Source organism: Ostrinia nubilalis, chromosome 2 (genome assembly GCF_963855985.1).
Source record: "Ostrinia nubilalis chromosome 2, ilOstNubi1.1, whole genome shotgun sequence".
Classification (NCBI taxonomy): Eukaryota; Metazoa; Arthropoda; class Insecta; order Lepidoptera; family Crambidae; genus Ostrinia; species Ostrinia nubilalis.
Window position 1 is genome coordinate 10680110 of NC_087089.1, and position 15886 is coordinate 10695995.

The following is a 15886-nucleotide window of genomic DNA, read 5'->3' on the forward strand; positions in this document are numbered from 1 at the left end:
ATTTTCGCTCCGCAACCCCCCCCCCCCCCCCCCGTATGAAGGTTACTTTTTATTCAAAAAGGTCACATTTTTTTATATTTCTGGTAATTTCTGACAAGACCCGACTGGCAACACTGTTGTGTAGTTTTCTTGGGTTTCGGATGGCTTTGCTTTCTTTCATACATTTTTCATTATTTATCATGTGAATCTTTGGTATATTGTAATTTCTGTTAGGTAGCCACTAACAAAAAGCTTAAGTGAAACAGTTGCCACACAAGAAGCAGTCATGGTGCCCGTTGCAATAGAAGGATGTAACCAAGGGACGGAAGGTGGTGGAGCTCGAGGTGGTTCAATCTCTTTGGCATTGCTGATCGACTTCATCGTTCAAAGAACATACGATGAACTTACGGTGCTGGCGGAGCTGTAAGTGCTTAAGTTGTACAAGACAAGGGTTAAGTGCTTACAAAATTACAAAAGTGTAAAGTGCTAAATATTTATTTTTTATTTCAGGTTGCCCCGCAAAACAGACATGGAGCGCAAAATCGAAATTTACAAATTCAGTGCACGCACTCGTCAGCTGTTTGTTCGTCTCCTGGCCCTGGTGAAGTGGGCAAGCAGTGCAACAAAAGTGGACCGCTCGGCTCACATCATGGCCTTTTTGGATAAACAGGCGCTGCTGTTTGTAGAAACTGCAGATGTTTTAGCAAGAGTTGCCCGTGAAACTCTAGTACATGCCCGGTTAGTTCAATTATTTGTGTAAATAATTACTTCATTTTAGACGAATTTTTGATTTGGGTTGCTCTACTCTCTGACATACCTTAATCATTTTGCCTAAGAAATTATTAGTGAACTGGATATTAATTAATAATTCATTCATTATTGTGTACTATGTCTACTTATTATTTCAATTTATTTACCACAAAGTTTAAAAGTCAAGATTTTTAAACAATTTTTTCAAAAGCTAAAGATTTTTTCACTGTAAATAAGGTATAACCATGTCTTTTATTTACATAAATTAATTATAATAACAAATTAATAATTTCAGTTAATTTCTTTCTTTCACCACTTGTAAAAATTTTTTTGCTTAGACCAACATTTTTCACATAGCTGTATTTTCCAGCCTGCCCACATTCCACATGGCGGCAGCGGTAGAAGTGCTCACACTAGGCACATACAGCCGGCTTCCAGCCGTGATCCGCGAGCGCCTCGTGCCGCCGCCGACGCTGACACCGGCCGAACGGCGCTCCACGCTGCGGGCGCTGGCACATGTCGTAAGACAGCGGCTCACCACAGCATCATTGCCTACTGATGTTCGTAACTTGAAGGTGAGAATAAAGAAATCTGTTGTTGTCCACTTTATCCACTTGTTTGGTCCAGTCGAAAGAGTGAACTAGAAAAGTCTGGTTTTGTATATTTAAAAGAGCTATATAAAATTAAAAGATACAACATCAACTCAAGTCAAAGCATAACTAATTTATTATTTGTATACCCACAATTAGATACAATATTAGAAACTGTCAATGTCAACCAAATACACAATATACCTTTCCACCATAATCAAAAGACAAAACAAAACTAAAGAATTCACATAATTAAAAATAATAATGAGTTAATCAGTAATTGGGATGCCAATAATGTCTGGCCACTGTTCAGGTGGGGGAAGGACAATAGGAGGGTCGGAAGATGTTGATGTAGAACTCGACGCCTGTGTTTGTCTCACAGAAGCAGGTCTTGGTTCCGTTGCAACTGCTCGTCCAACCAACTGATCCACATGACGACGATGTAGCTCACCATCTTCCGTCCTCACTAAATACGCGCTGGGCCCTTCTACCATCTCGATCACTGCTCTCTGCCATTTCTCGCCTGGCCCATACATACGAGCCAATACTGGCTGATCAACAACAAAAGTCCGAGATGGTGTGCGCTGTGGCGTCTTTCCATTCTATACATAGCCAGAACGCAAGGGTGTGAAACTAATCGAGTATAGTTTGGATGTGACTTTTTTTACTAAGCTCCTCCAAACTATACACGACCAGTACGCATACGCTGCGTACTGCTCGCGTATACTTTGTAGTGACTTAGGTCAATTATCTTACTCCAAAATATACATCGTCAGTACGCATACGGACTAATCATGTATGTATTGTAATAAGTTCGCGATTACAATGTATACGCGAGTACTTAGTTGCATGCTCGTCATTTTGACTTATTTACCTCTCTTTCTATTACATATTAATTCATAACTGCGTGTCTACTTTAAACATTGAATCAATTTCGACACGTGCCATTGTTTTGATAAAGAGCTTTTTGGTGTTTCATATTCTGCCATAGAAAAGATATTTGTTTTGGGGCTGAATAACTCTGAAATTAAGAATTATGTATGTGAAAATGATTTTTGTTCTTGAGATAAAAGCTTATAAATAAAAATGAATATCCCTGGACATTTTACACTGCGCTTCTAGTCCCAAACTAAGCAAAGCTTGTACTATGGGTACTAGATAACGGATATAAACATACTTAAATACTTTTTTTGTAAATACATACAAACTTATTATACATAGAAGACACCCAGTCCAATACAAACAAATATCAAAATATGTTCATGCACACAAATTAATGTTTGTACTGTGCGGGAATCGAACCCGCTACCTCCGGAACAGTTATCCGTTTCGAACCACTACACCGAACGGTCGACAATTTTAGTTAATAATGCACGTTTAACTTTCTTCATTCACTCTCACTAATAAATAATTGTTATTTAATTTGAAATCTACCTAATCAATTTAATTTCAGAAACCACTTACATTAGTGTTATAAATCTAGATTTATTATAATAATATGTAGATTCAGTAAAATAATAATATTTTTATGTAAAAATTAATGAATTTAAAAATGGCATCACCGTACGTGATCTACATAGGTAGTTCTTATTTCTAATCTCGAGGACAAAGCACGAGCATAATATCTAATAAATGTAATAATTTTAAATATAATTCCATATTTTATTAAATCAAATAAACTAAACACACTCTAGTCAACTGTAAGTGGTGTAGTATAGTTTGGAGCGAAGACGGAATCCATCCACGACACAAACTATACACGATCAGTACGCAAAATTCGTGTATAGTTTGTAGTGACCGACTTACAAAGAGACACTCCAAAATATACACGAGCAGTTTCCTATGGGTGCGTTCTGGCCATGTATAGAACGGAAAGACGCTGCGCTGTGCCGCCGCCTCCAGCTGCTCGTCGGCATTAGTTGGGGTTGTGTCCGGATGCAGGGACGACACGGCTGTTCTATACCGGCGTCCGTTTAACATTTCTGCAGGTGTCTTATTGGTGCAACTGTTCGGTACAGTTCTCATTGCATACAAGACTTTTGGCAATTTTTCTGACCAAGGTCTGCTCTCCTCGGCCATTTTCCTAAGTTTGTTTTTAAATGTCTGAATGGCCCTCTCAATTTGGCCATTTGATGCGGGATGATAAGGTGGGGAATACAAGTGCTTAATCCCATTATTCCTCAGGAATGTATTAAATTCTCGAGAAGTGAAATTCCTGCCATTATCTGAGACCAAGACATCCGGTAAGCCCTGAGAAGCAAATATTTTCCGCAAACTTGCAATCACTGCCTCACTGGCCATTGAAGGCATAATCTCAGCCTCAAACCACTTGCTGTAACTATCGATCAAAACTAGAAATGTTTTGCCTTGGAATGGCCCAGCGAAATCAACATGAACGCGGCTCCAAGGCTTTTCGGGAATAATCCAAGTTTGCGGGTCTCGCGGTGGGTTGTTCCTCACCATCTGGCACTGCTCACATTCCGCCACTTGCCGTTCAATCTGCTGATCCATTGCCGGCCACCAGACGTATCCTCTTGCATACGCCTTCGTTTGAACTATGCCTGCGTGTGGGGCGTGCAATATTTTCAGTACGTCACTCTGGAGTGACGTAGGCACGATCACTCTGTTGCACCACAGTAAACACCCTTTACTGTGTGAAAGAGCCTCCCTTCTCGTCCAAAATGGCTGCAACTCAGGATCTATGTTAGAACGCGGCCAACCGTGGAGAACGTGGAATAACACCTTCTGTAAGAGCGTATCTCTTTTCGTTTCTCTTGAGATCGTGCACGCATCAAGATTCCATCCTTCTGGTTGGTCTTCGAGCAATAATACTTCCCTAACGGGCTTTTCAATGTCCACCGCAGTCGCATCAGCTGTCCATCGACTTAAGGCGTCTGCATTGCCCAAAGATTTCCCAGGTCTATACTGAATGTCATACTCGTAAGCACTCAATTTTAATGCCCAACGTAACATTCGCGGCGAAATCTGATCCGGTATTAGTTTCTTTGGGTTAAACAATCCCAACAACGGCTTATGGTCGGTAATAATACAAAATTTGCGACCTGCCAAAAACTCGTGAAATTTAGTCAATCCAAAAACTATGGCTAGGGCCTCTTTATCTATTTGCCCATATCTTCTTTCATGCGGCTGCAGCGTCCTAGAAGCCATCATGATAGGTCTCTCCGTACCGTCATCCATCACATGAGCAATAATAGCCCCTACGCCATAGCTGGAAGAGTCACAAATAAGTAATAATTCCCTGTCAAGTTCATAATTAACCAGAGTCAAATCAGAAGACAACAGTTCTTTTGCTCGCTCGAATGCTGTATTCTCGGCTTCACCCCAAGACCAGGGTCTTTTTGCCTCCAATAGTCGATACAACGGTTCCAGTATTGTTGATTTGCCCGGAATAAACTTCTCATAAAAGTTATACAAGCCTAAGAACGCTCTCAAAGACTCTTTATTAGTTGGGACAGGCTTTTCTTTAATTTCCTTGACTTTCAAGGGCGATGGGTGCAGGCCTTCAGCATCAATCATATGGCCTAAAAAGTGGATCGAGTTTGTAGCAAATACACACTTTTTCGGATTCAAATGAAACCCTAAGTCGTTTAGTTTTTTAAGAACTGCAACCAAACGCTCATTGTGCTCAGTCAGGGTTCTCCCCGCTACGGCCACGTCATCAAGCAGGCAGGCCACTCCCTCGAGGCCTGATAGTGCATTGGCCATTACTCTCTGAAATATACCGGGCGCTGCATTCACTCCGAACGCTAATCTGTTCATTTTCATCAATCCCAGCGGTGTGTTGAGTGTTAAAAGCTTCGCCGTGTCCTCATCAACTTTCAGCTGCAGGTATGCTAGTTTTAAATCCAATTTACTGAAAACTCGCCCGCCACTGAGCTTCACAAAAGATTCAACCGCTGCTGGGAGTGGGTATGTATCGACCTCAATTGCAGGGTTGACCGTAGACCTATAATCTCCGCAAATCCGCAGAGACCCATCGTCTTTCTTCACCAACCTCAACGGTGTTGCCCAGTCTGAATGCCTGACAGGAGTGAGAACACCGGCATCAATCATGCGCCTCAATTCTTCTTCAACTTGATGCTTCAAGGGAAAGGGCACCGGCCGCGCTTTCAAATAACGAGGATTAGCGTCCGCTCGAACATGCAACGATATTGCGGGACCCTTATATTCACCGAGAGTCTCTTTAAATAAATCTGGGAACTGACGGACTAAATTATCTACCTCACCGTCAGACCAACAAATTCCCGAGATTTCTAAGCCCAAGGCTTCAAACCAGTTCCGACCTAATAGACAGGGGCCTTTGCCAGACACCACCAAGAGTTCACACTGAGCTTCTTTATTGCCCAGTCTCGCACGAACGTGTGTGGCCCCCAACACCTTTAACGGGTCACGGGTCCACGTCACGAGCTTCACATCCGTCGACTTCAGAGGGGGAGGCGTGTACCAAAGCTTCTTGTACGTTTCTTCAGGCATGATGGTTCGAGAGGCACCGGAGTCTATCTCCATGTTAATAGATGCGCCATCAATCAAGACATCGGCTGTAATCGGCGGCCGATAACTCTCCGTGCACTTGTATATACCCATCATCTGCTCTGAACCAACATTCACATCGTCCTTGGCTCTTTCTGCACAATCACATCCCACCTGGTGCACCTTTGCATTTTTCTTCAAACAAGCAGCCGCAATATGTCCATATTTCTTGCAATAGAAACACCTAGCCTTCATAAAAGGGCATTGCTCATTCACTTTATGACGCCGGGCACAGTGTCGACAGTCGTCAGACTGAATTTTACCAATATCCATTGGCTCGCTAGACGTGGATGGAGTTAGCTTTGAGTTGATGACAGGATCAGGATACATGTCGTGAAACGTCGCCTGATAGTTGAGGCACTGTTGCACCGCGGACTCGTACGTGAGGTCCTTGGCCTTCAATAGTTCGCGGCGCAGGCGCTCATCGCGCACCCCCAACACAAGTCTATCCCGTAACTGACGTTTCAAATCCGCAAAATTACACTGGGCGCCTAATAAACTGATAGCCGCCACAAACTCTTGCACGCTTTCGTCTTTGGATTGTAAGCATTTATGAAATTTCCCGGCTTGCAATATTTCATTCACTTCAGGCTCATAAAATTTGTCCAAAACCTCCAAAATGTTTTTAAAAGGCACACTCGTCGGACGAATAGGCACTAATAACGACGCAATAAGTGAATAAGTCTCTTTGCCGCACTGAGACAAAAACACAGAACGAGCTTTGTCAAGGTCATTGTTACCAATCCCTGCCACATCAAGGGCACACAGCAAACGGTCCTTATATTCACTCCACTTATCAGTTTTGGGGTTAAATGGTCCAGGAAACATCACATGAGCCATATTAGCTGCCATATTTCACTACAGTCACTTAATTTTACTCAGTCGCCATTAAAAGATACAACATCAACTCAAGTCAAAGCATAACTAATTTATTATTTGTATACCCACAATTAGATACAATATTAGAAACTGTCAATGTCAACCAAATACACAATAAAAATTAAATGAATTTTTAATTTGACTACAAATCCTACTGTACTAGCCTTTACCAGAGTAAATACAAATGAGTAGGTCATCTTTATAGAAACGCACCGAGCGCGGTTTGTATGTGAGCGCGCCAATATCAGTATGCGGCGCGCACGCACACACTGACAAAATTCGGCGCAACCACGACTGGCTCCCCGCTAATCCCCGCTAAATTTTGTCAGTGTGTGCGTGCGCGCCGCATACGTGTTGGCGCGCTGAAATACAAACCGCGCCCGTGCGTTTCTATGAAGATGACCTACGCATTTGTATTTACTCTGCCTTTACCTACATTAGTACAATTTTTTATTGATCTTACTTGAACTGTTTTGATTGTAGGTGGAAAACGGTCGAGCTACATTCTCAGTTGGCCAAGAGTTTAGCGTGTCATTAACAGTGATGGGTGATGCTCCCAATCTTCCATGGCGATTGTTAGACATAGCTATCTTGATTCAAGACAATGAAACAGGAGGTAAAGCTTGAAGACATTTTTTTTTTCATTTATTTATCCATAAATTTATATTCTAAATAAATTTCTTTCTTTTTTTTCTTGCAGAAGGCAAGCCTCTTGTTCATAGCTCTCAACTAGCTTGGCTTCGTGGGGTGGCACAAGCTCGACTTGCCGCCGCCGGCTTGGGCGGCGCTCTCTCTGCTCTGCGATACTTTTGCCGATCCCTCTCCCTGGAACTCTTGTATACGCAGACACTAAGACTGTGCCGCGATCGCTTGGCAAAGCACCTACAAGTTGACAAGTACATACCTGGACAGAAACTTCAAGTTTCCTACTGGAGGTGAGATTTATGATTATTGTGTCAAGTAGTATTTAGGATCCCACACTTGGACGTTGCGCAGGCGCTTGTGAGACAAGGACGTTCGAAAGAAGCTAGTGTGGGGGTCTTACTTTTTGAATGCTTAGGGCCCTCGCCCACGGCGACTTTTTGTAGCGATGCAGTCGCGCTGCTGTAGCGCGTTGGCATCACTTCTGTAGTGCATTGCAAATGCGACTAACCCGCATTAGTAGCGATGCTGTCGCTCGTTTACAAAACGCGCGACAAAAATTCGCCGTGTGCGAGGGCCTTTACAATAACAATGTTCTTTTTGTCAAAAAAATATAAACGGATTCGTTTTTCAACAGGGAATTAGGGTGCGAGCTTGGTTACCGGCTCATAATCGGCGCGGAGGGTGAATCATTATGCGTCTGGCACGTGCCAGCCCTGACGGGCGGCGAGCGCGTGTCGGCCGCGCTGACGCCGCACGCGCCGTCCATGGAGCGGCTGCTGGCGCACACGGTGCACGTGCGCTCGCGACAGCGGCTCAACGACCTCAAGGTGCTGCTCAACGACCTCGGGGTGAGTGACGGTGCAATAAGGAGAAGGTATGGAGGGCGAGTCGCTGTGCGTGTGGCACGTGCCAGCCCTGACGGGCGGCGAGCGCGTGTCGGCCGCGCTGACGCCGCACGCGCCGTCCATGGAGCGGCTGCTGGCGCACACGGTGCACGTGCGCTCGCGGCAGCGGCTCAACGACCTCAAGGTGCTGCTCAACGACCTCGGGGTGAGTGACGGTGCAATAAGGAGAAGGTATGGAGGGCGAGTCGCTGTGCGTGTGGCACGTGCCCGCGCTGACGGGCGGCGAGCGCGTGTCGGCCGCGCTGACGCCGCACGCGCCGTCCATGGAGCGGCTGCTGGCGCACACGGTGCACGTGCGCTCGCGGCAGCGGCTCAACGACCTCAAGGTGCTGCTCAACGACCTCGGGGTGAGTGACGGTGCAATAAGGAGAAGGTATGGAGGGCGAGTCGCTGTGCGTGTGGCACGTGCCAGCCCTGACGGGCGGCGAGCGCGTGTCGGCCGCGCTGACGCCGCACGCGCCGTCCATGGAGCGGCTGCTGGCGCACACGGTGCACGTGCGCTCGCGGCAGCGGCTCAACGACCTCAAGGTGCTGCTCAACGACCTCGGGGTGAGTGACGGTGCAATAAGGAGAAGGTATGGAGGGCGAGTCGCTGTGCGTGTGGCACGTGCCAGCCCTGACGGGCGGCGAGCGCGTGTCGGCCGCGCTGACGCCGCACGCGCCGTCCATGGAGCGGCTGCTGGCGCACACGGTGCACGTGCGCTCGCGGCAGCGGCTCAACGACCTCAAGGTGCTGCTCAACGACCTCGGGGTGAGTGACGGTGCAATAGAGATATAGAGAGATGCCAACTAATGCGCTGAGTTCGAAACTCAGTGTCGCATTAGAAATTCACACACAAAGTAATCAAAAGCACATTATCCATTGCGGTATCAGCACTCAACGTTCGAATAATCTTTAGTACTACGCAAGCAATGTAAACTGTTTACATTATGACGTCGCTGCTGTCATCATTGCTCTCACGAGCAATGTGTTCTATTTTTGGGCATATTGCTGCGACACCGGGCCCGCCCCCTTGTCACATCTCCCTTTAGTTTCTGTAATCTGTGGGCGGTGCAATCAGAGGGCTTAGTGTGAGTTTACATCAAACGTCGTCACTAGCGAGCGCGTTAAAAAATATATGAAGATTTTAGTTCTTGAATGTTTCCGCTAAGGGCGCTGTACAGTCCGTCATACATTTAATGTCACTTTTTCACGCAGTCGACATCGAATGCGTTTGTGCGACATTTTTTTATTTTATCTTTATTAAAGAAACAAACAGCCTTATTTTAATACATGTAGCTTAAAACTAAGTTAATTAATCTTAAGTAAGTTAATTAAGCCTTTAAAGTTTTAAAGCTAGATTATCTTGCATTCTTCTCAGGTGGAGTGCAGCGTAGGCGGCTGGCCGTGCGTACTAGCGTGCTCGGTAGTGTGGCCGTGTCTACGCGCCGAGCAGCTGCTAATCTGCGTGGGCGCGCACGGCGGTCGGCTGCGCGCGCGCGTGCCCGCCTACCCTGCGTCCCCACGAATGCCCGACTTAGCGCGAGCGCTGGCGGCTACAGACTTGCCACAGATCAAGGCACTGCTTACGCAGCTCAGGTTAGTGACCTAACCCACCACCACCCATGGTTCTTCCTGCCTCACGCGTACGAACCGAATCTCGGGAGAGCGCGCGGGTACTTGCTCTGGGCTCTTTTCCCCGGGCGCTTTGCTTGACTCCCTACAAATTTCTCTGATCCATGTCCCTTCTCATAGTCAATTCTCCCCCTTCTGGGGCTTGACACCACAAATACGGTACTTCGCGTCGGGCTGCTATTTGATAAATGTCATCACTTCTTCTCATAACTTCAGGTTAGTGACCTATACATAAAGCATGATATAGCTCGTAGCGTACGTGAGAGCACACACGGTTGTTGTTGTTCGCGCGTTCTCGCCTACCCCGCGTCGCCGCGCATGCCTGACCTGGCGCGAGCACTCGCGGTTACAGACCTGCCGCAGATCAAGGCACTGCTTACACAGCTCAGGTCAGTGATCTATACATATAGCATGATATAGCTCGTAGCGTACGTGAGAGCACACACGGTTGTTGTTGTTCGCGAGATCTCGCCTACCCCGCCTCGCCGCGCATGCCTGACTTAGCGCGAGCGCTGGCGGCTACAGACCTGCCGCAGATTAAAGCACTACTTACGCAGCTCAGGTTAGTGACCTAACCCACCACCACCCATGGTTCTTCCTGCCTCACGCGTAAGAACCGAATCTCGGGAGAGCGCGCGGGTACTTGCTCTGGGCTCTTTTCCCCGGGCGCTTTGCTTGACTCCCTACAAATTTCTCTGATCCATGTCCCTTCTCATAGTCAATTCTCCCCCTTCTGGGGCTTGACACCACAAATACGGTACTTCGCGTCGGGCAGCTATCGTTGATAAATGTCATCACTTCTTCTCATAACTTCAGGTTAGTGACCTATACATAAAGCATGTTAAAGCTCGTAGCGTACGTGAGAGCACACACGGTTGTTGTTGTTCGTGCGTTCTCGCCTACCCCGCGTCGCCGCGCATGCCTGACCTGGCGCGAGCGCTTGCGGCCACCGACCTGCCGCAGATTAAAGCACTACTTACGCAGCTCAGGTCAGTGAAACAGTAAACTATACACGAATGAGAGACTATACATAATAATATTAGTTGGTAGACCTAATAAATAAAATAAAATAAATAAATATAGTAACGCGCGTAAAAGCACAGTTGAGGGTGGGTTGTTTTTGTGTGCGCGATCCCGCCTACTCTGCCTCGCCGCGCATGCCCGACCTGGCGCGAGCACGCGCGGCTACCGACCTGCCGCAAGCACGCGCGGCTACCGCCCTGCCGCAGATTAAAGCACTACTTACGCAGCTCAGGTTAGTGACCTATACATAAAGCATGACATAGCTCGTAGCGTACGTGAGAGCACACACGGTTGTTGTTGTTCGCGAGATCTCGCCTACCCCGCCTCGCCGCGCATGCCCGACTTAGCGCGAGCGCTGGCGGCTACAGACTTGCCGCAGATTAAAGCACTACTTACACAGCTCAGGTCAGTGACCTATACCATATAGCTCTTAGCGTACGTGAGAGCACACACGGTTGTTTATGTTCACCTATTCTGCCTCGCCACGCGGTCTCGGCTATAGGCCTGCCGAAGATCAATCAAGGCGCTACTTACGCAGCTCAGGTCAGTAACTTATAGAAGTAGAGAGCGACTACGTACAGGTCGTTGAGAGCGTGAGAGCACAGCCAGTTGTTTCTATGCGCGGGATCCCGCCTACACTGCCTCGCCGCGCATTCCTGACAGGGCGCGCGCTTGCGGCTACCGACCTGCCACAGATCAAGGCGCTGCTTACCCAGCTCAGCGTACGTGAGAGCACACGCGGTTGTTGTTATTCGCGCGTTCTCGCCTACCCCGCGTCGCCGCGCATGCCTGACCTGGCGCAAGTGCTTGCGGCTACCGACCTGCCGCAGATTAAAGCACTACTTACGCAGCTCAGGTCAGTGATCTATACATATAGCATGATATAGCTCGTAGCGTACGTGAGAGCACACACGGTTGTTGTTGTTCGCGAGATCTCGCCTACTCTGCCTCGCCGCGCATGCCTGACTTGGCGCGAGCGCTTGTGGCTACTGACCTGCCGCAGATTAAGGCGCTGGTTACACAGCTCAGGTCAGTGACCTATACATATAGCTCGTAGCGTACGTGAGAACACACACGGTTTATGTTCGCCTATTCTGCCTCGCCGCCCATGCTGGACCTGGCGCGCGCGCTCTCGGCTATAGGCCTGCCGAAGATAAAGGCGCTACTTACGCAGCTCAGGTCAGTGACCTATAGAAGTAGTGAGCGACTACGTACAGGTCGTTGAGAGCGTGAGAGCACAGCCAGTTGTTTCTATGCGCGGGATCCCGCCTACACTGCCTCGCCGCGCATTCCTGACTTAGCGCGAGCGCTTGCGCCTACAGACCGACCGCAGATCAAGGCGCTGCTTACACAGCTGAGGTCAGTGACCTATACATACAGGGTGCACACAATAAGTGATCTCACTCGATTATTTTATTTCTAAACTATACCAGATATCGAAAAACTGATTACTGGTGATCCTGAAAGTGATTCACGAGCTCTTTCAAATGATGAAACAAAACAGTGCAACATCAGTTTTCAAGTCCCTTAAGAAGTCCGCGTCTGGAATCAGAATCAGAATTTTGAATCACTGGACATCTTTACTGAAACTCAAGTGGTAGGTGCTAGGTTTATAAAAGCAGTGACAGTGAGCGACTACATAACTTTCGTAGCATGCGTGGGCGCTCAAGGCACGTGGCTGTGCGTACTCTCGCGGCTATACTGCTCCAGATTAAATTGTTTATGGCTACGCGAATAATACTGAATAATATTTTTTTCTTTTTACACAGATTCTGGCTCGTAGCGCGCCGTTGTGAGAAAACCTTACAGCATCTCCCTGCAAGCGTATGCGAGCACCTACCGTTCCTACACGGGCCCGATCACCCGCTCAACAAACTGTCGCCTGATCGACTCTACGTCACACTTCATAGACACACTGATCACATACTAGTGAGTTATTTCATATTTTTATCATTACGTTCCCGATACTGGCGACTTTCGAACGTCGTCGTCTTGCCAACGCCTGTATAGTGGCGTTGCGACGCCAATACTGAGCGGCAGCCGAACGCCGGATCTACGCAGCGCGATCGGCAGTTGTTTTATCGTTAACGTCTCGGCACTATTGTCTGCGATATTGCGTCAGCGCCGCGTCAACGCTGCGCGGGCGCTGCCAAGACGACGATGCTTTTAAGACTTCTATTATATTTGTCTATGTTTTTAATACTTTTTTATACGTTTTGTTTTCAGTTTTTTTGTTTTGTTGGTTTGTTTTTTGATAACTGTTGAGGATTTTTATTTCTCAGCGCATTTTGGTAATAATCCTAAAATAATTTCCGCCTGGCACGTCCTAGCAGCTGTCCATTACAGGCTCTATTGACCTGCATGCAACCCACGAACTATTAAAACATTCATTTCAAGGTCGGGGTGATAATATTGTATATTTTTCTTATCTCCCAGATAGTGGAGATGAAGGAGGTAGCAGCCGGCAGCACGGCGACCACGAGCAGCAGCAGCAACAGCGGCAGCGCGTGCTCCGTGGCGCTGGCCTTCCACCTGGCCGGCGCGCGCCGCTGCACGCCCGACGAGTGCGAGGACGAGGTGCGTGCACTCACCCTGCAGTACTAGTGGAGTGAAGCAGGTAGCAGCCGGCAGCACGGCCACCACGAGCAGCAGCAGCAACAGCGGCAGCGCGTGCTCCGTGGCGCTGGCCTTCCACCTGGCCGGCGCGCGCCGCTGCACGCCCGACGAGTGCGAGGACGAGGTGCGTGCACTCACCCTGCAGTACTAGTGGAGTGAAGCAGGTAGCAGCCGGCAGCACGGCCACCACGAGCAGCAGCAGCAACAGCGGCAGCGCGTGCTCCGTGGCGCTGGCCTTCCACCTGGCCGGCGCGCGCCGCTGCACGCCCGACGAGTGCGAGGACGAGGTGCGTGCACTCACCCTGCAGTACTAGTGGAGTGAAGCAGGTAGCAGCCGGCAGCACGGCGACCACGAGCAGCAGCAGCGGCAGCGCGTGCTCCGTGGCGCTGGCCTTCCACCTGGCCGGCGCGCGCCCCTGCACGCCCGACGAGTGCGAGGACGAAGTACGGAGACTTTACCCTATTTTATTTTATTTATTAAGAAACCAACGGCGTTACAATAAATAAATCTTAAAGTAACTTAATTGTATGTATGGCTAATTATAGGTTTCCCTGGAATAACCTTAAAGTGAGTCAACCGTTCGGATTACCGAGATGCAATCTCCAAAAGATGAAACTTAAGACATTAGAAACAACTTACTATGATATGATATGATATGCGTGACTGAGTTTGAAACTTATTGTAAAAGCATAAAGCTCAAATACATCAAGCTTACTCGTGATGTTCTGCACAGTACTTGAAGGCAAGTTATAGGTGAGCTAGACGTGGCTAGACTTCGTTAAATCCAGACGTGTACGTATAGAACTCCAAAAGAAGTCACGTGACTGCTAAGTGGGTGGTGTGGTAGAAAGGTGGTAGGATGCGCCGGCGTTGTTGCAATACTCGCGACTATTGCAACGCCGGCGCATTCTGTGCAACAACGCCGAATCTACGAAAGTTCTCTTCGTTCTTATTACATTTTGAATACAATAAAATTGACCTGCGCAGTCCTGTTTAAACCAACTTGATGTGTTTGATTATATTACATAGCATTCTGCGGCGGTGGTAGCGGCCGGCGGGCAAGCGAGTGTGGCCCGCGCGTTCTTCAAGATACACTCATTGGTTGAGCTGGACACTTTCACACTCACTCACGGGCCTTTCACGCCTCTCGATACGCCAGGTGAGTCAATGAGAACTGTGTGCTTACCATGAGCTTACCTCGCTAGTGGCTGCGTCAAAAAAATATATGAAAAAGCATTGAGTGCGTGGTTTCTTTAACATTTTAGACATGTTTACATTCTCAATCATTGAAATCCTGGTAATTTACAATCTCGTAGCATGTCATATTAATTAAAGTCGCTATGTTTACGGACAATGTACCAAATTAACTGTACATATATTGTTCACTGGTAATGCCCAATGTTCAGTTATAGCTGTTGGAATGACAGGTAGGAATATTTTCATAATAAATAAATATAAATATCCTTGGACATTTTACACTACGCTTCTAGTCCCAAACTAAGCAAAGCTTGTACTATAGGTACTAGACAACGGATATAATTTTTTTTTGTAAATACTTATTTTATACACACCCAGACCCATCACAGAAATTAAAATTCATCATTTCAATTTCTGCCCGTCCGGGAATCGAACCCGGGTCCTCTCGACATAGTAGTCCGTTCCGAACCACTACACCAAACGGCCGACGAGTGGCACTTAATTAGATGTTTGACTTCGGCAGGTATGCAGCCGGGCAAGCGCAAGCTGTCGAGCGGCGGCGCGCGGTCGGTGCGCGTGCGGCAGCCCGCCTACTTCCTGCCCGAGCTGGCGCACGTCGTGGCCGCCGCCGACGAGCGCGTGCCCTTCGTCAACCTGGCGCAGGAGGTACGCAGACGAGTTCCAACCTTATCACTTGAGGGCAAGGTTCACAATCAAGCTGTCGAGCGGTGGCGCGCGGTCGGTGCGCGTGCGGCAGCCCGCCTACTTCCTGCCCGAGCTGGCGCACGTCGTGGCCGCCGCCGACGAGCGCGTGCCCTTCGTCAACCTGGCGCAGGAGGTACGCAGACGAGTTCCAACCTTATCACTTGAGGGCAAGGTTCACAATCAACTGAAGAGTCACTTGTGTTCGGATAATCTGACTCTTTCAGATTATTGTTTTTGTGCCGTTTTGGCGTGCGAGAATGTATGAGCGCTAAAGAAGTTTCAATGAATTGAATGCGTGTACGATCATTTCGGTTTTGCAGCTACATAAAAGCTTTAGCGTCGTTTAACTTTAGCTTGAAAATCTACATGATCGATATAAGTATAGATATATTACTCACGTCATATGTATGTAGCCATAATAAGTGTACGT

At 47.8% G+C, this 15886-nt stretch overlaps 1 protein-coding gene across 1 annotated transcript in view; it reads left to right on the forward strand.

The window, feature by feature from the left end:
• Positions 1 to 121: 121 nt before the first annotated feature.
• LOC135083054 (mediator of RNA polymerase II transcription subunit 14) overlaps positions 122 to 15886 on the forward strand; it is a 28802-nt gene continuing 13037 nt past the window's right edge. Inside the window, exons 1-12 of the mRNA XM_063977821.1 lie at positions 122 to 402; positions 490 to 717; positions 1100 to 1304; positions 7233 to 7365; positions 7450 to 7684; positions 8029 to 8242; positions 9661 to 9878; positions 12707 to 12866; positions 13374 to 13518; positions 13562 to 13582; positions 14618 to 14713; positions 15275 to 15417. Of these exons, the coding sequence (XP_063833891.1) occupies positions 266 to 402; positions 490 to 717; positions 1100 to 1304; positions 7233 to 7365; positions 7450 to 7684; positions 8029 to 8242; positions 9661 to 9878; positions 12707 to 12866; positions 13374 to 13518; positions 13562 to 13582; positions 14618 to 14713; positions 15275 to 15417 (1935 nt within the window). The 5' untranslated portion in view covers positions 122 to 265. The remainder of the gene's footprint in view (positions 403 to 489; positions 718 to 1099; positions 1305 to 7232; positions 7366 to 7449; positions 7685 to 8028; positions 8243 to 9660; positions 9879 to 12706; positions 12867 to 13373; positions 13519 to 13561; positions 13583 to 14617; positions 14714 to 15274; positions 15418 to 15886) is intronic.